Here is a 17,594-nt window from a genome sequence, read left to right on the forward strand (position 1 = left end):
TATATCCTTAGACAGATACAACACATATAACTAAGATTACTGCAGCAGTGGTCAGTATGATGAAGATCATGAGAAACTGGAGTAGGATCAGAAAATTCTAGTTGCAGTAAATAATCATTTTTTTTTAAGATTCAGTGGAATATCATTATGTTCCCACTGAAACAATTGATTAATTCTGGAAATTGTTTCAGAAAAAAAATCCTTCCAAACAACTGTAAGAAGCCATACTTTCCACAGAATCAGAAACCTGAGGATAAAAAACAGAAATTGGCCCTTCACAATCATTTTGTGATTTAAAATCTTGAACCTCCTTAAAAGATGAAGAATTCCTTTTTTACACGAAAAACCAGAAATGGAAAGATCAAGAGCCTGAACTAATCTCTGAGCTAAGTAAAATAAATCACTCCTGTCCAAGGTAACTGAGACAGCAGATCACATACATTTAACTTTTTGCTTTGTTTTGAAAGGAATTTCTGAAGAAGCAGACCTACTTTTGACAGGCAAAACCTCTCTAGGAACTGGCATTCCAGTCTGGCTAGGCAAAAAAGTATTCCCTGCTCCTTCTTCAAAACCAACCATTGCAGTTGTAACTTGCATACTAAAGGTATTCCAACAGAAGCACAGGTTGTGCCCATCTCCCAGTCCATGGTGGTTGCAGATATGACACCAGGGGAAGCCAAGGAAAAAAGATGCACAGTCTGAAAAGCCAGAAACAGCCACAGCAGAGTCAATCATCTGTGATTGAGGCACCTTAGTAGCCTGCTGAATCAGGAAACACTGTTTTCTGTAATGGATATGGGCAACATGTAAATGTATTGCTCATCTCTTCTATAAACTTTGTAGGAATGTACGCTAGTCTTCTAAAGATTATCATGTATCAACAGCTTAGTAAGTACCTGCAAACCTATGATCCTAGGGTAACTTCTGTATTTCTGTGGCTGGAAGAAGGAAGAACCATGGAAATGGAAGTTTGTTCTATGGTAAAGCTGAAAAACATGCCTGATTCTTGGGGAATCCTGGCAGCAGCAGTTGGTGAAAGAGGCAAGTATTAAAAAAGTCAGTTTTTCTACAAAAAAAAAACACAGTGAAGGGCACGTAAAACACTTACTCCAGTCCACAAAATAAAATAAGCCAGGTTTTACAAAGGAAAAAGTAGTTTTAACAACTTTTTTCTTACAAAAGTTAAAAGTAACATTCTTATTTAAAAGTGACTAAAGCCATGTGGCAATCTATAAAAGTACCCTTTCTCACCTTAAAATTATTAATTCCACAGAAAAAAGGTTCACTTTCTCTCATAAAATTAAAAAGTAGAAGTTTTTACATCTGAAGAGGACTTGTCTGCCCAACAATGGAACAGCACTAGCCAACCATAAATCATCGGAAACCTGTGACAGGAGTGCTGTTTGGCAGCAGGAAAGCTCTGAAGGGCTTAACAGCCGAACTACTCTTTTTACCTCAGCTCGCTAACATTGTAGGAGTGTGGAAGGTGTTCTTAAGCTTTGGAAGCTAGCTGTCTGTTATATCCTTGGCAGGATATAACACATACAGGTAAGGCTGCTGCAATAGTGATCAATATGAAGAACATCCAATGTTCAAGGCAAAAAGTCCCCCTCTATAACAGACCAACTTCACTCTTGATTTCTTAAGGCTACAGTTCCCCTCTTTTAAATCCCACAAATCAAGTGCTGTCAATCAATTATCTCACTAATACAGCAAGAAATACACAATGCAATTATATTCTGTTTTCTACCAAACCACTTAAAGAAAACCTAGTAGTTTCAATGTTTCCAATAATTATATTATTTTAGCACCATTCTGAATAGAACCACCAACACTATGTTATTAGATGTGGTGGGAGCCATTAACAGGCCATCGGTATTATGACGGAGTAAGCCTGGTTTGTGTTTCTTTTAATGTGAATTTAAAAGACTGTAAGAAATGTGCCCATCTACATAGTTTTGTGATGTCTTTCTAACTACAACAGCAAGTCATTGTTTGCGGCCAAGGTAAATTCTCATCTGAGAAGGCAGTAATTTAAGAAGATAGTGCCCATCTAACTGCTTTCTTTCAGCAGTCGAATACACTGTCTCTGCTCTACTCAACTTTTTGAGTCAAAAAAACAAATGAGATGGTCTTCCCTCTCAAAGGTCCGTGATAACACTGCCCCTAGGCCATTCTATGATACATTAGTATATAATGCAAAAGACCTACTGAAATCCAGACAGGCTAATATAGGCTCCAACCATAATAAACTCTTCAGCTAATCAAACGCACTGTCTGCCTCTAAAGTCTATTCCACCTTAAAGGGGCATCTTCCCTTTAGTTAAATATGTAACAGGGTAACTTACTGGGGTAACAAAATAGGGTATATGTTTGTTACCTAATACATGAATCCTAATAAACCCTAGAAGCACTCATTTGCTTGATGGTGACAGAAAGAGACTAGCTTCATATTTTTCTTTCTGGGTCCCAGCAATTCTCCTGACAATTACATAACCTAAATATTTTACCGCTTCCGTGCCTAACTTGTTCTTAGAGGCACTGTCAGTTAACATTGCCTAACTCAGAGAAACTAGTACAGTCTGTATTTTAGCTAGATAAAAGTCTCTGTCCTCAGAGTATAACATTACATTATCTAGGTAAAGAGCAGCTTACATGAAGTGAAGTTTTAGGATGTGGTCCATAAGTGCCTAAGTCTCTGAAAAATCAGAGTGGTACAATGTAGCCCAACAAGGTAGGACAGTATACTGGAATACGCTCCTGGTGTTGAAAAACTGTTCAAATGTGGTCAATTATCTTGCCTTCCCCAGCCATTCTATTAGCTCATCAATGCTAGGTACTGGGTAGCTGTCAAATTTCAAAATACTGGTCAGTTTCCTAAAACCATTACAAAATAACACTATGAGTTGCTCCACTTGCCTTCTGTCTCCTCTATTAATCCTACCTTAAGCATTACTTGTCCTTTATCTTTGACTAGTATTCTGTAAGGCTTAAGGTAACCTTTTCTCCTGAACTCTCACAGTATGTTAGCCCTGATAAAATTATTTTGTGTTTCTTCTTTCTGTGATTTGCACAGGTGCTATCGTCCTAAACTGCAGATGCAAATGTCATTTTTTTTCTTCAACAGATCTACTCTAGTATTAGTCTCAGCTATTAAACTAACTAAAGGGGTTTGCACGTATTTATGTGGTTTCATGATATTATTATGGTAAATTTGTTCTGGAGTTTTCTTACAAGTCTGTTTAACCCTGAAGTTTACATCATTACATTTTTTTACTATTTCAAATGGACCCTCTCATTTATACATATATTTTATATTTAAGGTTTCATAATGAAGACACTGACATGTATGTTAATCACTTATGACATCCAGGAAGACCCTACGGTTAAGGAACCCTGGCCCCACTGGACTTATTTTCTCAAAGTAAATGGACTTTTGTGACTACAGACAGCTACCTGGGTCCAATGGTACCCTATGGACGTGGAATCTCCTAAGGTATTTCCATTCTGTGAACTCTGATTTGTGGTAAATAAATATAGATGATTGTGAAGTCTTGAACATGCCGTAAACACGAATATAAAAATGTATCCTATGAGCATAATTGCATTTCATTACCCAGAAGCTATTGTTTGTCATCTGTCTTACCTTTTGATAGTTATCTGTGGCTGCTTGCGGTGCCCCTTCCTTTTGCTGCTGTTGAGTTTGGGATCCTAATGCCAAATTTCCTCCATTCTGCTGCACTAAGCTGAACTCTGACGGCAGTATTAATGCAGTTGTCTACAATGACAAAATATACATAGAATCAGTTTGCTGCTTTCCCCATCAAATTCGCAAACATTGAAAATACATTAAAATACTGTTGTAAAAATAACCTTATCTAAACTGGCCCATTTTATGCTAAAACTGTCATTCCGCGGTAAGGAATTCTTGATATCATTCACATCCGCTCAATATTCTATATATACATTTAATAAGTCATCTAATAATTCTTTGTAAGATAATCTAAAACATTTTATGGCGTCATTGAAGATTCAACTTATTTTGTGAGCCACACTGAAGGCAGAAAGTGCAATGCTTCAATAGAATGATTTCTGGTTTTCGTCTAGTAAGTCTATAATCAACCTGTGATGAATCAGTCATTTTTGGATATTGTTCTACAGAACTGAAAAAGGGCTGGTTTCTTTTTTTGCATTTCAAAGCCATAGTAACAAGGATCATGATCACACAATGATGAAGTAAGTATTCAATGTACGCATGCTACATGACTTGCAGCAGTCAGTCAGCAATGGCAGATTTCTAAAACTTTTCACTAAATTTACTTATTCTACTAGTACTCTTTCATTGGACAAACAACCTATAGCGGTGATATGTGAAGGTTCTTTCAGCAGCAAGTAGTACCTGATTAGATAACTTCAGAAAAATGAAGAAAATCATTTAAATGAACAAACCGGGAGCTGCAGCTGAATGAAGGCAATGCTTAGCTATACTGTACCACAAAATGCACATTCTTCTGACACTGTAGGATACAAAGAACCTAAAACTGAAGACAGGAAAGGAAAAACAAAACAAATGTTTAAATAATTCCTGCACTGTAAATGGTGCATCTCTCTAATTTACTTTATATTTTATACTTCTGATCAAGAACGGTATGCTTAGTAGAACAGGCTGTGAAAGAATTGGGTAGTATCTACTAATGGGATGTGAGACTCAGAAACATATTATATTTGTATGCCTTTATAAGCGCTTCACAATTTTCAAAATAGTCTCTTTTATCAAATATGAAATGAGGTGTCAAAAGAGCAGAGCAGCACACAATTCAGTTGTGGTACACATGGTGTGGTACAGCTTTACCAGAAAGGCTCATCAGACTCTGCTACACTTTGCTGTGAAGGAAAGGTTAGTTTGCTGTTATTTTTTGTATTACTGTATTGCCTTTCTACATTTTGAATACTTTAGTTTGTTTTCTTTACTTTGTGTTTTGCTTGCATTCTGTTTTAAAAGCATATTAAAACTTCAAAAGAGACTACAGCTCTCTCTGTTCTGAGTCAGGCAGAATTTTTTCCCGCCCTCGCACCCATTTAAGTTGTCTTGTTAAATACCACTGTCTTTCTAGTTGCCCGCCTCTTATGTTAATATGACCATATATCTCATTTCTCTCTACTTTCACTGACTTATGTGAGTAATCACAAAATCATCATTTTTGAAATCCCACCCCTTCAATTATTTAAATTTATTGGCCATCCTACAGTATTTCATAGTACCAAAATATAAAAGTGACCACCCCTTTCAATCCATTTTGCTGTTTTAAAAATAGTAACTCTCCACTAAACCTTAACTTTTTAAACAGGTAAAACTCAAGTTACCTACTTTCACATCTAACTTCTCTAGTGCACACTGCAGTGCATTCTTTTCAATCTTACCTTTAAGCATCCCTGTGACTAGCACTTTCTCTAATACCTGCTGGAAAGCACTAGGAAGCCTTAAACTCATACAAACACTGAACTCTCCTTGTTAACAAGGAGAAATTAATAGTAGGCACTAAGCCTATAATTGCAAAAGTACCTTGCTAAGTAAACAGCTCCTATACTTTACAAAGAAAAAAAAAAGCCCCAAACCAAGCATGTCCAAGGGTCAGCTTCCGGTGATTTCTCCTGTCCACCTGGTGAATCTGGGCAGACTGGGGCAATGCAGCAATTGCCTCATGTACACAGACAACCCTCTCCTCCTACCACCCAACACTACAACCTGTGAGAGATGCACTTACATAGCCAAAATGGAAGCAAAGCTCTCTCCATCCAAGATTGTGCTAAACAGTCAAGAGGAGAAGGTTAACACCCACACTACATCTCAAGCAACACATAGCCCTTCTAAACCTGCACCACCAACACACACATATAGCAACACTAAATCCACATATGCAGAGGCCCTTAACTGTAACCTGCCCAAGCAACAAAGACCTCTGAAGCTGAAACGCAAACAAACACCAATCACAACCAATGTGTCACATAGTTCACAACACCAGTGTGCCACCCAGCAACAGCCCCTAAGGCAAGACAATGTACCTAACACTTTAGTCATAGGTGACTCTATAGTCCGGCACACTGATGTCCCTCTCACCAGGTTGAATAAGGAGAAAATTACAGTAAGCTGCCTGTCGGGTGCCAGGATCCGCCACATAACGCATGCACTCAAGTCACTCCACAACAAGTACAAATATGACTCTGTCACTGTCCATGTTGGAGTGAATGACTTGAGACGTACCTCCCTGGACTACATGAAAAGAGACATGGAAGAGCTCTCGGATCATGTGGCCCAGGCAGGTATGACCCTAGCCCTGAGTAGCATCCTGCCTTCGCCCAGAATGATACCACAATATAAGGATAAAATGATTGACTTCAACAATTGGCTAAGCTTATGATGTCATTCAAAGGGGATCCAGTATCTGTCTGCCTGGGATGACATGATTGACAGACCACGATGCTTTGCCAGAGATGGTCTGCACCTGTCGCCCCTGGGATTCAGGTTACTGGCTAAGGCTCTTGCCACCCCTATAGTGCCTTTTAGGCAAACTTCAAAGGACAAAACCACCACCGTAACAGGTACAAGCATGCAAAATCTGAAGGTAATGCTACTCAATGCTAGAAGTCTAAACCTCAAAATGCACTCTCTCGAGGCACTCCTAAAAATGGAGAACATCGATATCTGTGCAGTAACTGAGACCTGGTTCAAGGCTCCAGAGAGCACCCCTGCAATACCAGGCTACAACTCTTACCACACTTTTTGGCCACCAAACCAGGACCAAAACACTAAAAGTGGAGAAGTGTCAATATTCACCAAGGATATTCACACCACCAGGCTAGTTGGCCAACACAATGTGTCTGAAATTCTCGAAGTGCAACTAACACTAGGTAAGACTACAATCCAAATTGTAGCTTGCTACAGATCCCCCACCATACCCCAAGATTCTCACTACACCTTTCTAAACATACTGGAAAATATTAAGATAGAACCAAACAACCTAATACTGGGTGATTTTAACTACCCTGCCATTAACTGGGAAAACTACTCATGTCCCAACACCTTTGCGCAACGGTTCTTGGAATTCATAAATTCCAATGCCCTGGATCAACTAATCCATAGTCCCACCAGGGGCTCCAATATCCTAGACCTGGTCATTACCAACATGGGAAATCAATGCTCCATACCTATGGTCACCCCTCGTTAGTCAGGTCTGACCATAAGCTAATCACCCTTAACATCCACATCCCACCCCACCCCCAGTAAAGAAACCACCATAAAACTTCTCCAAAGCCAACTTCATGCTACTCAAGTCAGAAGTGACAAACTTCATAACACCCATGCAGACGGGAACTGAAAGTTCAACTGCTGAATCCTACACTAAGGCACTGTACGAGCACATCCACTCATGCATGAATCGTGCCATCCCAAATAGAACCAAAATGCTCTCATCCAAAAAAGGAAGCCAATCTGGTGGTCCCCTGCCATAAACAAACTTTACAACAAAAGGAAGAAACTTTTGCAGAAAAGCGGAAAATCCCAGGATGCAAAAAACTCCCTTACTGGCCTCAGTAAGAAACTGAGATGCCTCATAAAATCCTCCAAAGCTAGTTTCGAAAATAAAATTGCCAAAGATTCCAAAGACAACCACAAAGCATTCTATAACTATGTCAAGAATCTAAATGGCAATGCTCAGATCTGCGCTGAGCTAAAACAGAATGGCATTAAATATACTGATCCAAAGGATATTGCCAATATCCTGGCAGATCGATTCAGTGCCAACTTCACCCCCCCTCTCACCCCCTAAATGGCCCATCTCAATACCAGGAGATTGCCAAATTCCAGTAATAACGGCCACACAGGTACAAAACGCACTCTCTAAAGCCAAGAATACAGCATCCATGGGACCAGATGACATCCAAGGGCTGTGTACTACATGAACTACAATATGAACTGGCACCTCACCTAAGTGTCATGTTTAATCATAGCCTCACCTCAGGTTTCGTGCCCACTGAGTGGCGCAGAGCTACAGTTATCCCAATCCACAAGGGGATCCACCTTGGATCCCGGAAACTACCGTCCCATCAGTCTGACAAGCCTTATCTGCAAGGCCATGGAGCGTATTATCATAGAACTTATAAACAAAGACATTGGCAACCTTCAAACACTGGACCCCACCCAGTTTGGGTTTGTGAAGGGCCAATCTTGCCTCCTGAACCTGATTGACTTCTTTGAATCAGTCTCCTGAGCCATGGACAAGGGTAAGGTGGTCCACACAGCCTATCTAGACCTTGCCAAGGCCTTTGACACCATCCCCCACTCTGGAATCATAGATAAACTTACTAAGTTGGGCATTAATCCCTATGTCACCCAATGGGTTGCTAAATAGCTTACTGATAGAACCCACATTGTAAAAGTAGCCGACTCCAAATCCAGCTCCAGACAAGTGACAAGTGGAGTACCTCAGGGTTCAGTCCTGGGGCGGCTCTTGTTTGGCATCTACTTCTCTGAAGTACAGGTCAACACTAAGGGACTCTGGCTAACAAAGTTTGCAGATGACTGCAAACTGGGAGCCATTATTGAATCCCCAAATGATGTGGATACTCTACAAAAGGGCCTTACAGAAACAGATGCTTGGTGCCAGAGCCATGGGCTCAAGCTCAATGCCAAGAAATGTATTGTTATCCCTTTGGGAAAAAACATGTATCCATGAATTACCATATAGGTGGCAGTACAGTAAACACAGAAAGTGTGATAAGAGACTTAGGGACACAGGTGGACAGTGGTCTCACCTTCGATAACCACATCGCCACAACAGTCAAGAAATCCTTCTATGTGGCACACCTCATCACGAAGGGCTTTTCATCCAGAAAAAGGAGGTCATTGTCCCACTGTACTCATCCCTCATTAGACCCATTATAGAATACAACGCCCCATTTGGTATGTACCTCTCAAGACATCTGCAACAACTGGAAAGGCCTCAGAAATACCTCACTAAAAGAATCACAGGCCTAAAGCAGATGCCCTATGCTGACCGCCTTAAAAACTCCAGCTATACTCTGTCGCATATCGCCTACTCAGAGGCGATCTCTGCTTAACATACAAGGCCATGTCAAACCCAGAGCTGTTGGACATGCTACACTTAAAGAAATCCCAATCCCTCAGAGCTACACGCCCAGGGATCTAAACCTTGTCATCACAATAAACAAAACATGCTGGAGGGATAGGTTCCTGACCCAGAGACTCCCCAGACTCTGGAATAGATTGCCCATACATGTCAAGCAGAGTGTCTCTTTGGACCTCTTCAAGAGGAACCTTGACGATTGGATGGGAGAAAGGAAATTCACCCCAGGGATCACGTCAGTCGCCCTGCTAGACAGGGGTCCAGGAAAGTAAATAATGTGGGAAGAAATAGCCAGGGAATTGTTATGGCTAGGCTTGTATAGGCCCTAGGGCTGATAGCTTAGTATCAACCTATGAACCTATGAAAGTACTGCCATTTGCTGAGACGGTATGAACCATAAACACTGCATAATGTCCAAAAGCATGCTCTGTGTACCCCAAAGTCATCTAGGAGTCATTGACATACTGCTACTAAGGTTCATTCATTATAAAGTGCACTTTGTCACTACTTGCTTTGTTTTATGCAGTATATATCATATACGGTGAACAAGAAAGGATAAAAGGTAAGAAAGGGAGCAAATAAATGGAGCATACTCATTCTGACTATCCTATTTCTGCAAGTGACAAAGCAATGTAGGAGTTTTAACAAACAGAATGCTAACTGCTACTGCTATCAGCTCAGGAGTATTTATTTCTAAATGTAAACATAGCATAATGCAAATTAACAATTCCAAAAAGTGCCCATAAATCAACAGGTGCTTCAGCCACAGCAGGGAATATTGCCTTTTCCTTCTATTTACAGACAAATGACTTTAATATATACATTAACATATCTGTATACACACATATGGTTTCCTATCAAATTCTCAACATTTAGAAGGTTGAGTCGAACTGAGCAGACCCTGCCTACCAACAGTCAGAATGCTGAATTCCAACACTGCTGACTGTTCAAACCAGCGCACATTCTGGACCCATGTTAGTGCTTGATCCTGGATCTAGAATGGTAGGGAGTTTCAGCATTTGGTGTATATTTTAGGCATGCTGATTTTCAGCGTGTCGACTTTACTGCATGCCTCAACCTTCCAAGTTACAAGCATTTGATAGGAAACCTGTACACATATACGTTGCAAAGAACTGGATGTCCCTCCAAAACTGATGAAAAGACAAGACAAAAACTGGTCAGGGAGGCTGCCAAGAGACCTACAGCAACACTGAAGGAGCTGCAGTAATTTCTGTGAAGTAGTGGTTGTGTACTACATCTGACAACAATCTCCCATATTCTCCATATGTCTGGGATATGGGGTAGGGTTGCAAGACGGAATCCTTTTCTTACACAGAAAAACATCCAGGCCTGGCTAAAACTTGCAAAACAATGTATCAAGTCTCCCAAAAGCATGTGGGAAAATATGTTATGGTCTGATGAGACCAAGGTTGAACATTTTGGCCACAATTCCAAAAGGTATGTTTGGCGCAAAAACAACACTTTGCATCATTAAAAGAACACCATCCCCACAGTGAGGCATGGTGGTGACAGTATCATGCTTTGGGGTTGCTTTTCTTCACTTGGAACTGGGTCTTTAGTCACGGTGGAAGGAATTATGAACAGTTCCAAATAGCAGTCACGTTTGGCCCAAAACCTTCAGGCATCTGCTGGAAAGCTGAAGATGAAAAGGAATTTCACCTTTCTACATGACAATTACCCCAATCATGCATCCAAATCAACAAAAGAATGGCTCCACCAGAAGAAAATTAAAGTTTTGGAATAGTCTAGCCAGAGCCCAGACCTAAATCCAATAGAAAATCTGTGCGGTAACCTGAAGAGGGCTATGCACAAGAGATGCCCTCGGAATCTGACAGATTTGGAGTGCTTTTGCAAGAAAGAGTGGGCAAATATTGCCAAGTCAAGATGTGCCATGCTGACAGACTCCTACCCAAGAAGGCTGAATGCTGTAATTAAATCAAAAGGTGCTTCAACAAAGTATTAGTTTAAGGGTGTGCACACTTGTGCAACCAGCTTATTGTACGTTTTTTTTTTATTTTTTTATATTTTTTCCCCTAACAGATTTGTTTGTTTTTCGATTGAATTGTACAGGTTATAGGTCACATTAAAGGTGGGAAAAGTTTTGAATTGTTTTATTGTGGTCTCATTTTTTATATCAGAAAAACCTGGAATTTTAACAGGGGTGTGTAAACTTTTTATATCCACTATATTGATATATATATATATATATATATATATATATATATATATATATATATAAACATATGGTTGCACTTCTCACTGTCAAATGGTGACTTTGTCAACAGGGTGAACTGCTGTCTTTCTTTATTGAAAACATTCTTTGTAGGTGCAGATTTTATCAAACAGAGGAATGACAACTGTTCTGTTTTGTGTAGGGGATGTGCTCTGAGATACGATCAAATGTTTAAACAGGGTGGGAATGTATGTGTGAGTGTTTGAGGATTAGAGTTAAAGTAAGAGCTAGGTAAGGTGACAGTTTTAGTGTTTTGTGTTTGGAAGTGAGTGGTAGTGTGCCTGAATATGAGTAGTGGTACTGTTACAGAATGGGTTTTAGCTAGGTGATGTACAGATTTGGGGTTAGGTAGGGGCAGGGTTATCCAAACTTTTTAATAATCTACCTTCCCAGACGAAGTCCTTATGCAAACTACATTTCCCTTACAGTACCATTATTCAGACACAGCTGACCCAATTCAGTAAGGTTACCACTTTGTATACAAGAGGTGTTCTCCTCTCGGTAACCTTTTCTGATTAGAGACAGCCTTACACATTGCTGCAACACAATGAGGTGTAGCACATGGGTGGGCTGTATCTGCAGCCATGCTAAATGGTAATGAGGTATTATGAGGAAGAGGTATATGCTAATAAACCAGGTGCTCTTCCTCATAACTGCCTGTGGTAAGGCATTAATGTAGCCAACCAATTAAGTTAACACAGCTGACCCTGGCTGCTCATGTTAATATCGTCATCATTCTGGTACAGGTAATTGATGGGAAGTTTAGAGGGCAGGTAGTGTTGGTGTGTATGTGTGTGTATGTGCAGGGGTTTGAATTTGTGAGTGTATTTCTGCCTGGGATGTCACTGTATGGGGGTTAGTTTAGGGGGGGGGGTAAAATTTTGTTGGGGAGGGTGGTTATACCCACACTCACCCTAGACTAAGAAGGAAAACCTGCAACATAGAGTTGGGGGATCCTCTAGACATCAGGGATAACTCTACCATCTTGTGCCCTAATGGTACTTAACAAAAACGAGGAAGGGGGGGGACCACTAAACAACAGGGATTATACTTAACATCATGTTTTTAACCTGTAATTATAAACATGCATCATGTGTAACTTAAATGTGGCGCTCGTCTCCTTGGGCCTCCACTAAAAAATGTTTTTCCAAGTCAGATTTTTCCCAGACAATAAAGACAAATAAACACACATGCCTTAATAGCACTTAGGGATAAGGAACCACTAGACACCAAGGATACTCTATATATAGTGTCTTAAAGGCACTACAAAAAGGTAAGATGACATGAATCAGGGAGGGGGGGGACCCATTAGACATCAGGGATAACACTTTACTATCACTGTCTTAATGGCACTTAGATTTGAGAGGAAACACTAGCCACCAGGGATAACTGTTTAGCAATGTGCCTTGCAGGTACTTAAAAAAAAAAAAAAGACAATGTGGGCCTGAGGAAGATCACTAGACACCAATAATACTATGAATAGTGTACCTTAAAGGCAAAAACGGTTCAAACCCTGCACCTTCCCACCTCCCACAGATGAATAAAATCTAAAAAAGGAAAAAATAAATACATTACAAATGAGGGTGGGAAGATTTTGAATCCTGCACCCTCATCACAGGAAATAGCAGCAGTATTAACTCCCTTTCCTAACACTAGGAGTTTTTACCAAATAATGAGGATCTTGGGCATTATGCAAGGCAGGCAACAGTTTGTGAGGTAGAAGTGAAAGAGACAGGGCATATCTACATATACCTCTCAACCTCACAGAGCAAAAAATGTAAACAGAGCCAAAATGAATAATGAGACAAAGATACACAATCAGGGATGGATTTTAATAATTACTCATAAATTTAGAAACTTGTTAGAATAACAGCCTTTGTATTAGCATGAACTTGCTGAATGACATAAAGTCTGAAACTATAATGTCTGGCATTAATGACCAAGTGTAATAATATGTGACTTATGAGAACAGTAACTATTCAACAGGAGACATTAGGGATGTTCTGTGAACTCAGCGACAAGTAAAGGGTATGTGGTGTGTGTGTGTTTGTGTTTTACTGTGTGTTAGTGTATAGGAAAGTGAATAAGAGGGGTGCTGATGCATGGGCCTGTGGTGTTAACTACTGTACAGGCTTCATTCTAGCAGAGTGGAGAACTGCCACTGTCATCCCTTTGCACAAAGATGGTGCCACTACTGACCCTGGAAACTATCACCCCATTAGCTTGACAAGTCTGATCTTAAAGGCCATGCAGCGTATTATTATGGACCTCATAAACAAGGATACAGGCAATCTCCAAGCACTTGACCCCACCCAGTTTGGATTCATCAAGGGCAGATCTTGCCTGTTGAACCTGGTTGACTTTTTTGAGACTGACACCAAGGCACTGGATGAGTAAAGTCAGTACATACAGTTATATTGACTTGCCAAAGCCTTTGATACAATCCCCCACTCGGGGATCATCGGAAAGCTAACACAACTTGGCATAAATCCCTGTCTCATCAGGTTGATGGCCAACTGGCTCACCGATAAGGCCCACAAGGTCAAAATAGGTGCCAAAACCTCCAACAGCAGACACCACCTCCAACAGCAGACATGTCAATAGTGGAGTCCCCAAGGGATCTGTCCTGGGACACCTGTTGTTTGGCATCTACTTCTTGGAGGTCTAGGCAAAGACAAAAGGCCTATGTCTGACCAAGTCTGTGGATGACTGTAAGTTGGGTGCTGTCATTGACTCTCCAAATGATGTTAACATACTTCAAGAGGGTCTCACAGCAACAAATGACTGGTGCCAAAGTCATGGCCTTAAGTTAAACACAAAAAATGTACTAATATACCATTCTGCAAAAACATGGCCCCTACTGATTACCACATCAACTGCTACCCCCTAAGTACACAACCTGTGGGAGAGACCTGGGTACGCAGGTTGACAACAATCTCACATTTCACCATCATGTAGCGGCAGTTGTCTGAAAAGCCTTTTACTTGGTTCATCTCATAAATAAAGGGGTTGCATCCAGAAGAAGGGAGGTTATTACCTCTCTGTACTCCTCCCTCATTAGGCGAATAACTGAGTACAATGCCCCGTTTGGTATGTACCTGCACCAACTGGAAAGGCCACAGAAATACCTCACAAAGAGAATCCATGGCCTCCAACAGCTGTCCTATGTGCACAGGCTGAAATCACTATCACTCTACTACGTATCGTACAGATTGCTCAAAAGTGATCTGTGTCTCACCTTCAAGGCAATCTCAGACCCTACTCTACTAGAGATGCTCCATATCCATAATTCTAACTCCTCATGTATTACCCATTTGAAAGGCTTAAATCTAATATGTGACATTAACAAAACCTGCTAGAGTGACAGGTTTGTCTCCCAGTGGCAGCCCCATCTCTGGAATAGACTCCCCATGCACGTCAAACAAAGTACATTGCTGACTCTCTTCAAGCGCAACCTTGATGAGTTGATGGGAAACTACAAATTTGCCCCAGGGGTTCCACCTGTGTCCCTCACTAACAGGGGTGACAGGTGCTGAATGAGGTTTCTCTTTTGGGATAAACTCTTGGCTAGGCTCGTAAGGGCCCCACGGCCATTAGCCTAGTAATTTCCTATGATCCTATGACTTTCACTCATGGCAGTTAACTGTAATTAAGAGACATGCAAATTAGCCGATAATATGGACTTTCCTCATTATGGCTAATGTGTCTCTGAATCACAAATTACCACATCATGGAAACAGACCCTTTTTTTTCTGCAGCTGTCACCTCCACTGGTCAGGTTGTTTCTGAATCCTCAAGACAGTGTCTGTCTGATAGGGTTCAGGATTTTTTGTTTCTCTGTTTTTTTTTTTTTTTTTTTTTTTTTTTTAGTTGACTGCACACAAAAACTATTTGTTTTCTTTTTGTGATGGTGCAGTTTTGTCCTTTTTTATTTTGTTTGTTTGTTTATTAAAGTGAGTTTCAAAGACAAAAGTTGACTTCTTGTGTGTCAGTGTTCCTGCATGTTCATGTTTGATGATACACTCATATAGATATTTACATAAATAATTATATATTTTTCTTTGTTCACCAGGAAAGGTCCGAGTGGGTTAAAAAAAAAAGTTAAGTACTCACTATAACGTTCCCTCTGTGTTGTACATTTTTATTTTTCCTCAACTGTTGGGTTTGGATCTGATTCTCAGATCCAACTAGGCAGCTTCTTCCAGATCACAGAACACTTAAACTGTCTAGCTCCTTCCTTTTTTCATAATGTCCTTGTCACCTAACATACCTCAGATCTAATTTGCTGCCCACAGACCTACAGAGCAGTGGAAAATAAGGAAAGAACAAAAACTGAAGCACAAACAAGGAACAGAGGTTCCTACAATATCCTTCAATCTTTCCAGGAGTAAAGCAAGGAGGGGGGTTGGTGGGCGTGAAGTTGAGGAAGAATGGCAATGTACAACACAGATGGAACATTATGTTGAGCACTTAACTTTTTTATCTGATGTAGTCATTTTCATTCATTCCTCAACTGTTGGGACAGAGTCCCGATCTACCTAAATCCCAGGAAGACTCTAAGGAAAGCTATTCCGAAGCACAGCTGAGCCCAATATTCCAGATCCAATTTGTAATGAGTAACACAGGTATGAGGATCAGCCCAATTTGCAGCTGCATGGATTGAGTGGAGTGGGCCTTTGGTGGTTTTGGTAAGGACAAATCCACTTTTTCATAAACAAAGGTAATACAATCAGTCATCTGTGGCCAATGTTACTTTAGAAACTAGTCTGCCTAATTTTGAATCGGAAAAAGAAACAAATAATCTTTCGGATTTATTAAAATCTTTGGTTCTGTGCAGATAAAAATGTAACTGTGAACATCAAAAAGATGTAACATATACTCTCCTTTGTTTGAAAAATCTGGAAAGAAGACTGGAAGGTTGATAGCCTGATTAATATTGGATTCTGACACCACCTTTATTAAAAGGGAAGGACTGGTCAGTAAAGAAACCCTGCCTTTGTGAAAAATTAAGTAAGGAGGTTTAGAAGGCAGAACCTGAAATTCATATACTCTCCTGGCAGAGATAACAGCTACTAGAAAAACAGTTTTCTAGGTAAAAAAATTTAGATCAGACTTAGCTGAAGATTCAAATGGGGGGTTGAATCAAGGCCTGAAGCACAACATTTAAATCCCAAGGAGGAGAAGAATCCTTTAAAGGAGGCCTAGGTAAATAGTTTCCTCTGAGAAAGGCTTTGCAAAGCTTGGAGGAAGCTAAGGTACAGTTATTTACTACTACATGAAAGTTGGAAATGGCTGCTAATTGTACTCTGGCAACTGAGGACCTAGCCTCTTCATTAAAAATTGTAGCTAAAAAGTTAAGAACCTTAGGAATCAGTGCTGAAAAGGGATCTAAATTATTTTTCTGTGCCCAAAAAACAAATCTTTTCCATTTATTTTTGTAAATTTTTCTAGTGGAAGCTTTATGGGAAGATAATAGAATATAATGGACTGTGGTGGACAGCCTGACTGTCTAGCAATCAATGGAACCAGAGAAACCATGCGGTCAGCTTGAGAACTGATATGTCTGGACGTGGAAGATCCATGCCTGTCAGGTGAGACAGGAGGTCTGGAGCTGGATCCAAAATCCAGGGCAAGATGTAGAAGATGAGGCCAAAGGAAGGGAAACCAGATCTGACAAAGGCGAGTAAGGGGCAATGAAGATAACTGTGCTCTTTAACCAATATGCTTTCTGGAAACATTTGGAAATGAGGGGTAATGGGGGATAGCCATAAAGGAGACTAGAGGGCCAATCATGAAGCAGAGCATCCCTTGGTGACTCCCCCACTGGGGAATTCAGGGCAAAGAACCTGCTGCATTTGTTGTTGAGGGGAGGTGCAAAAAGATTGCAGCATGGTTGGCCCCATCAACGTTAAATCCATTCTGCCACATTTATGTTGAGTGACCACTCGTGAGACATCAGAACAGACATGCTTAACTTGTATGCAATCACAATGGACTTCCCTGGGATGTGCGCTGGTAGAAGACAGTGACTGGATGAGATCGCCCACTGCCATAGTCTCACAGCTTCTCAAGAAAGAGGTAAGAGCTGATTCCCACTTGTTTATTGATATAACAAACTACCGACATACTGTCCATCTGAATAGCAATAGTCCCGGTTGGGAGAATGCCTTGGAAGGTGTGCAACACTAGGAGGACAT

General features: G+C 40.5%; 1 protein-coding gene across 7 annotated transcripts in view; it reads right to left on the reverse strand.

Annotated features, from left to right (window-relative positions):
- Positions 1 to 17,594, reverse strand: part of DNMT3A (DNA methyltransferase 3 alpha) — a 5,166,949-nt gene that overhangs the window by 4,007,411 nt on the left and 1,141,944 nt on the right. For all 7 annotated transcript variants that reach the window (XM_044062880.1, XM_044062879.1, XM_044062877.1 and 4 more), the window contains exon 3: positions 3,647 to 3,778. In XM_044062880.1, the coding sequence (XP_043918815.1) occupies positions 3,647 to 3,778 (132 nt within the window). The remainder of the gene's footprint in view (positions 1 to 3,646; positions 3,779 to 17,594) is intronic.

Source organism: Protopterus annectens, chromosome 2.part1, assembly GCF_019279795.1.
Source record: "Protopterus annectens isolate FY-2018-M chromosome 2.part1, PAN1.0, whole genome shotgun sequence".
In the NCBI taxonomy this organism is placed as follows: domain Eukaryota; kingdom Metazoa; phylum Chordata; order Ceratodontiformes; family Protopteridae; genus Protopterus; species Protopterus annectens.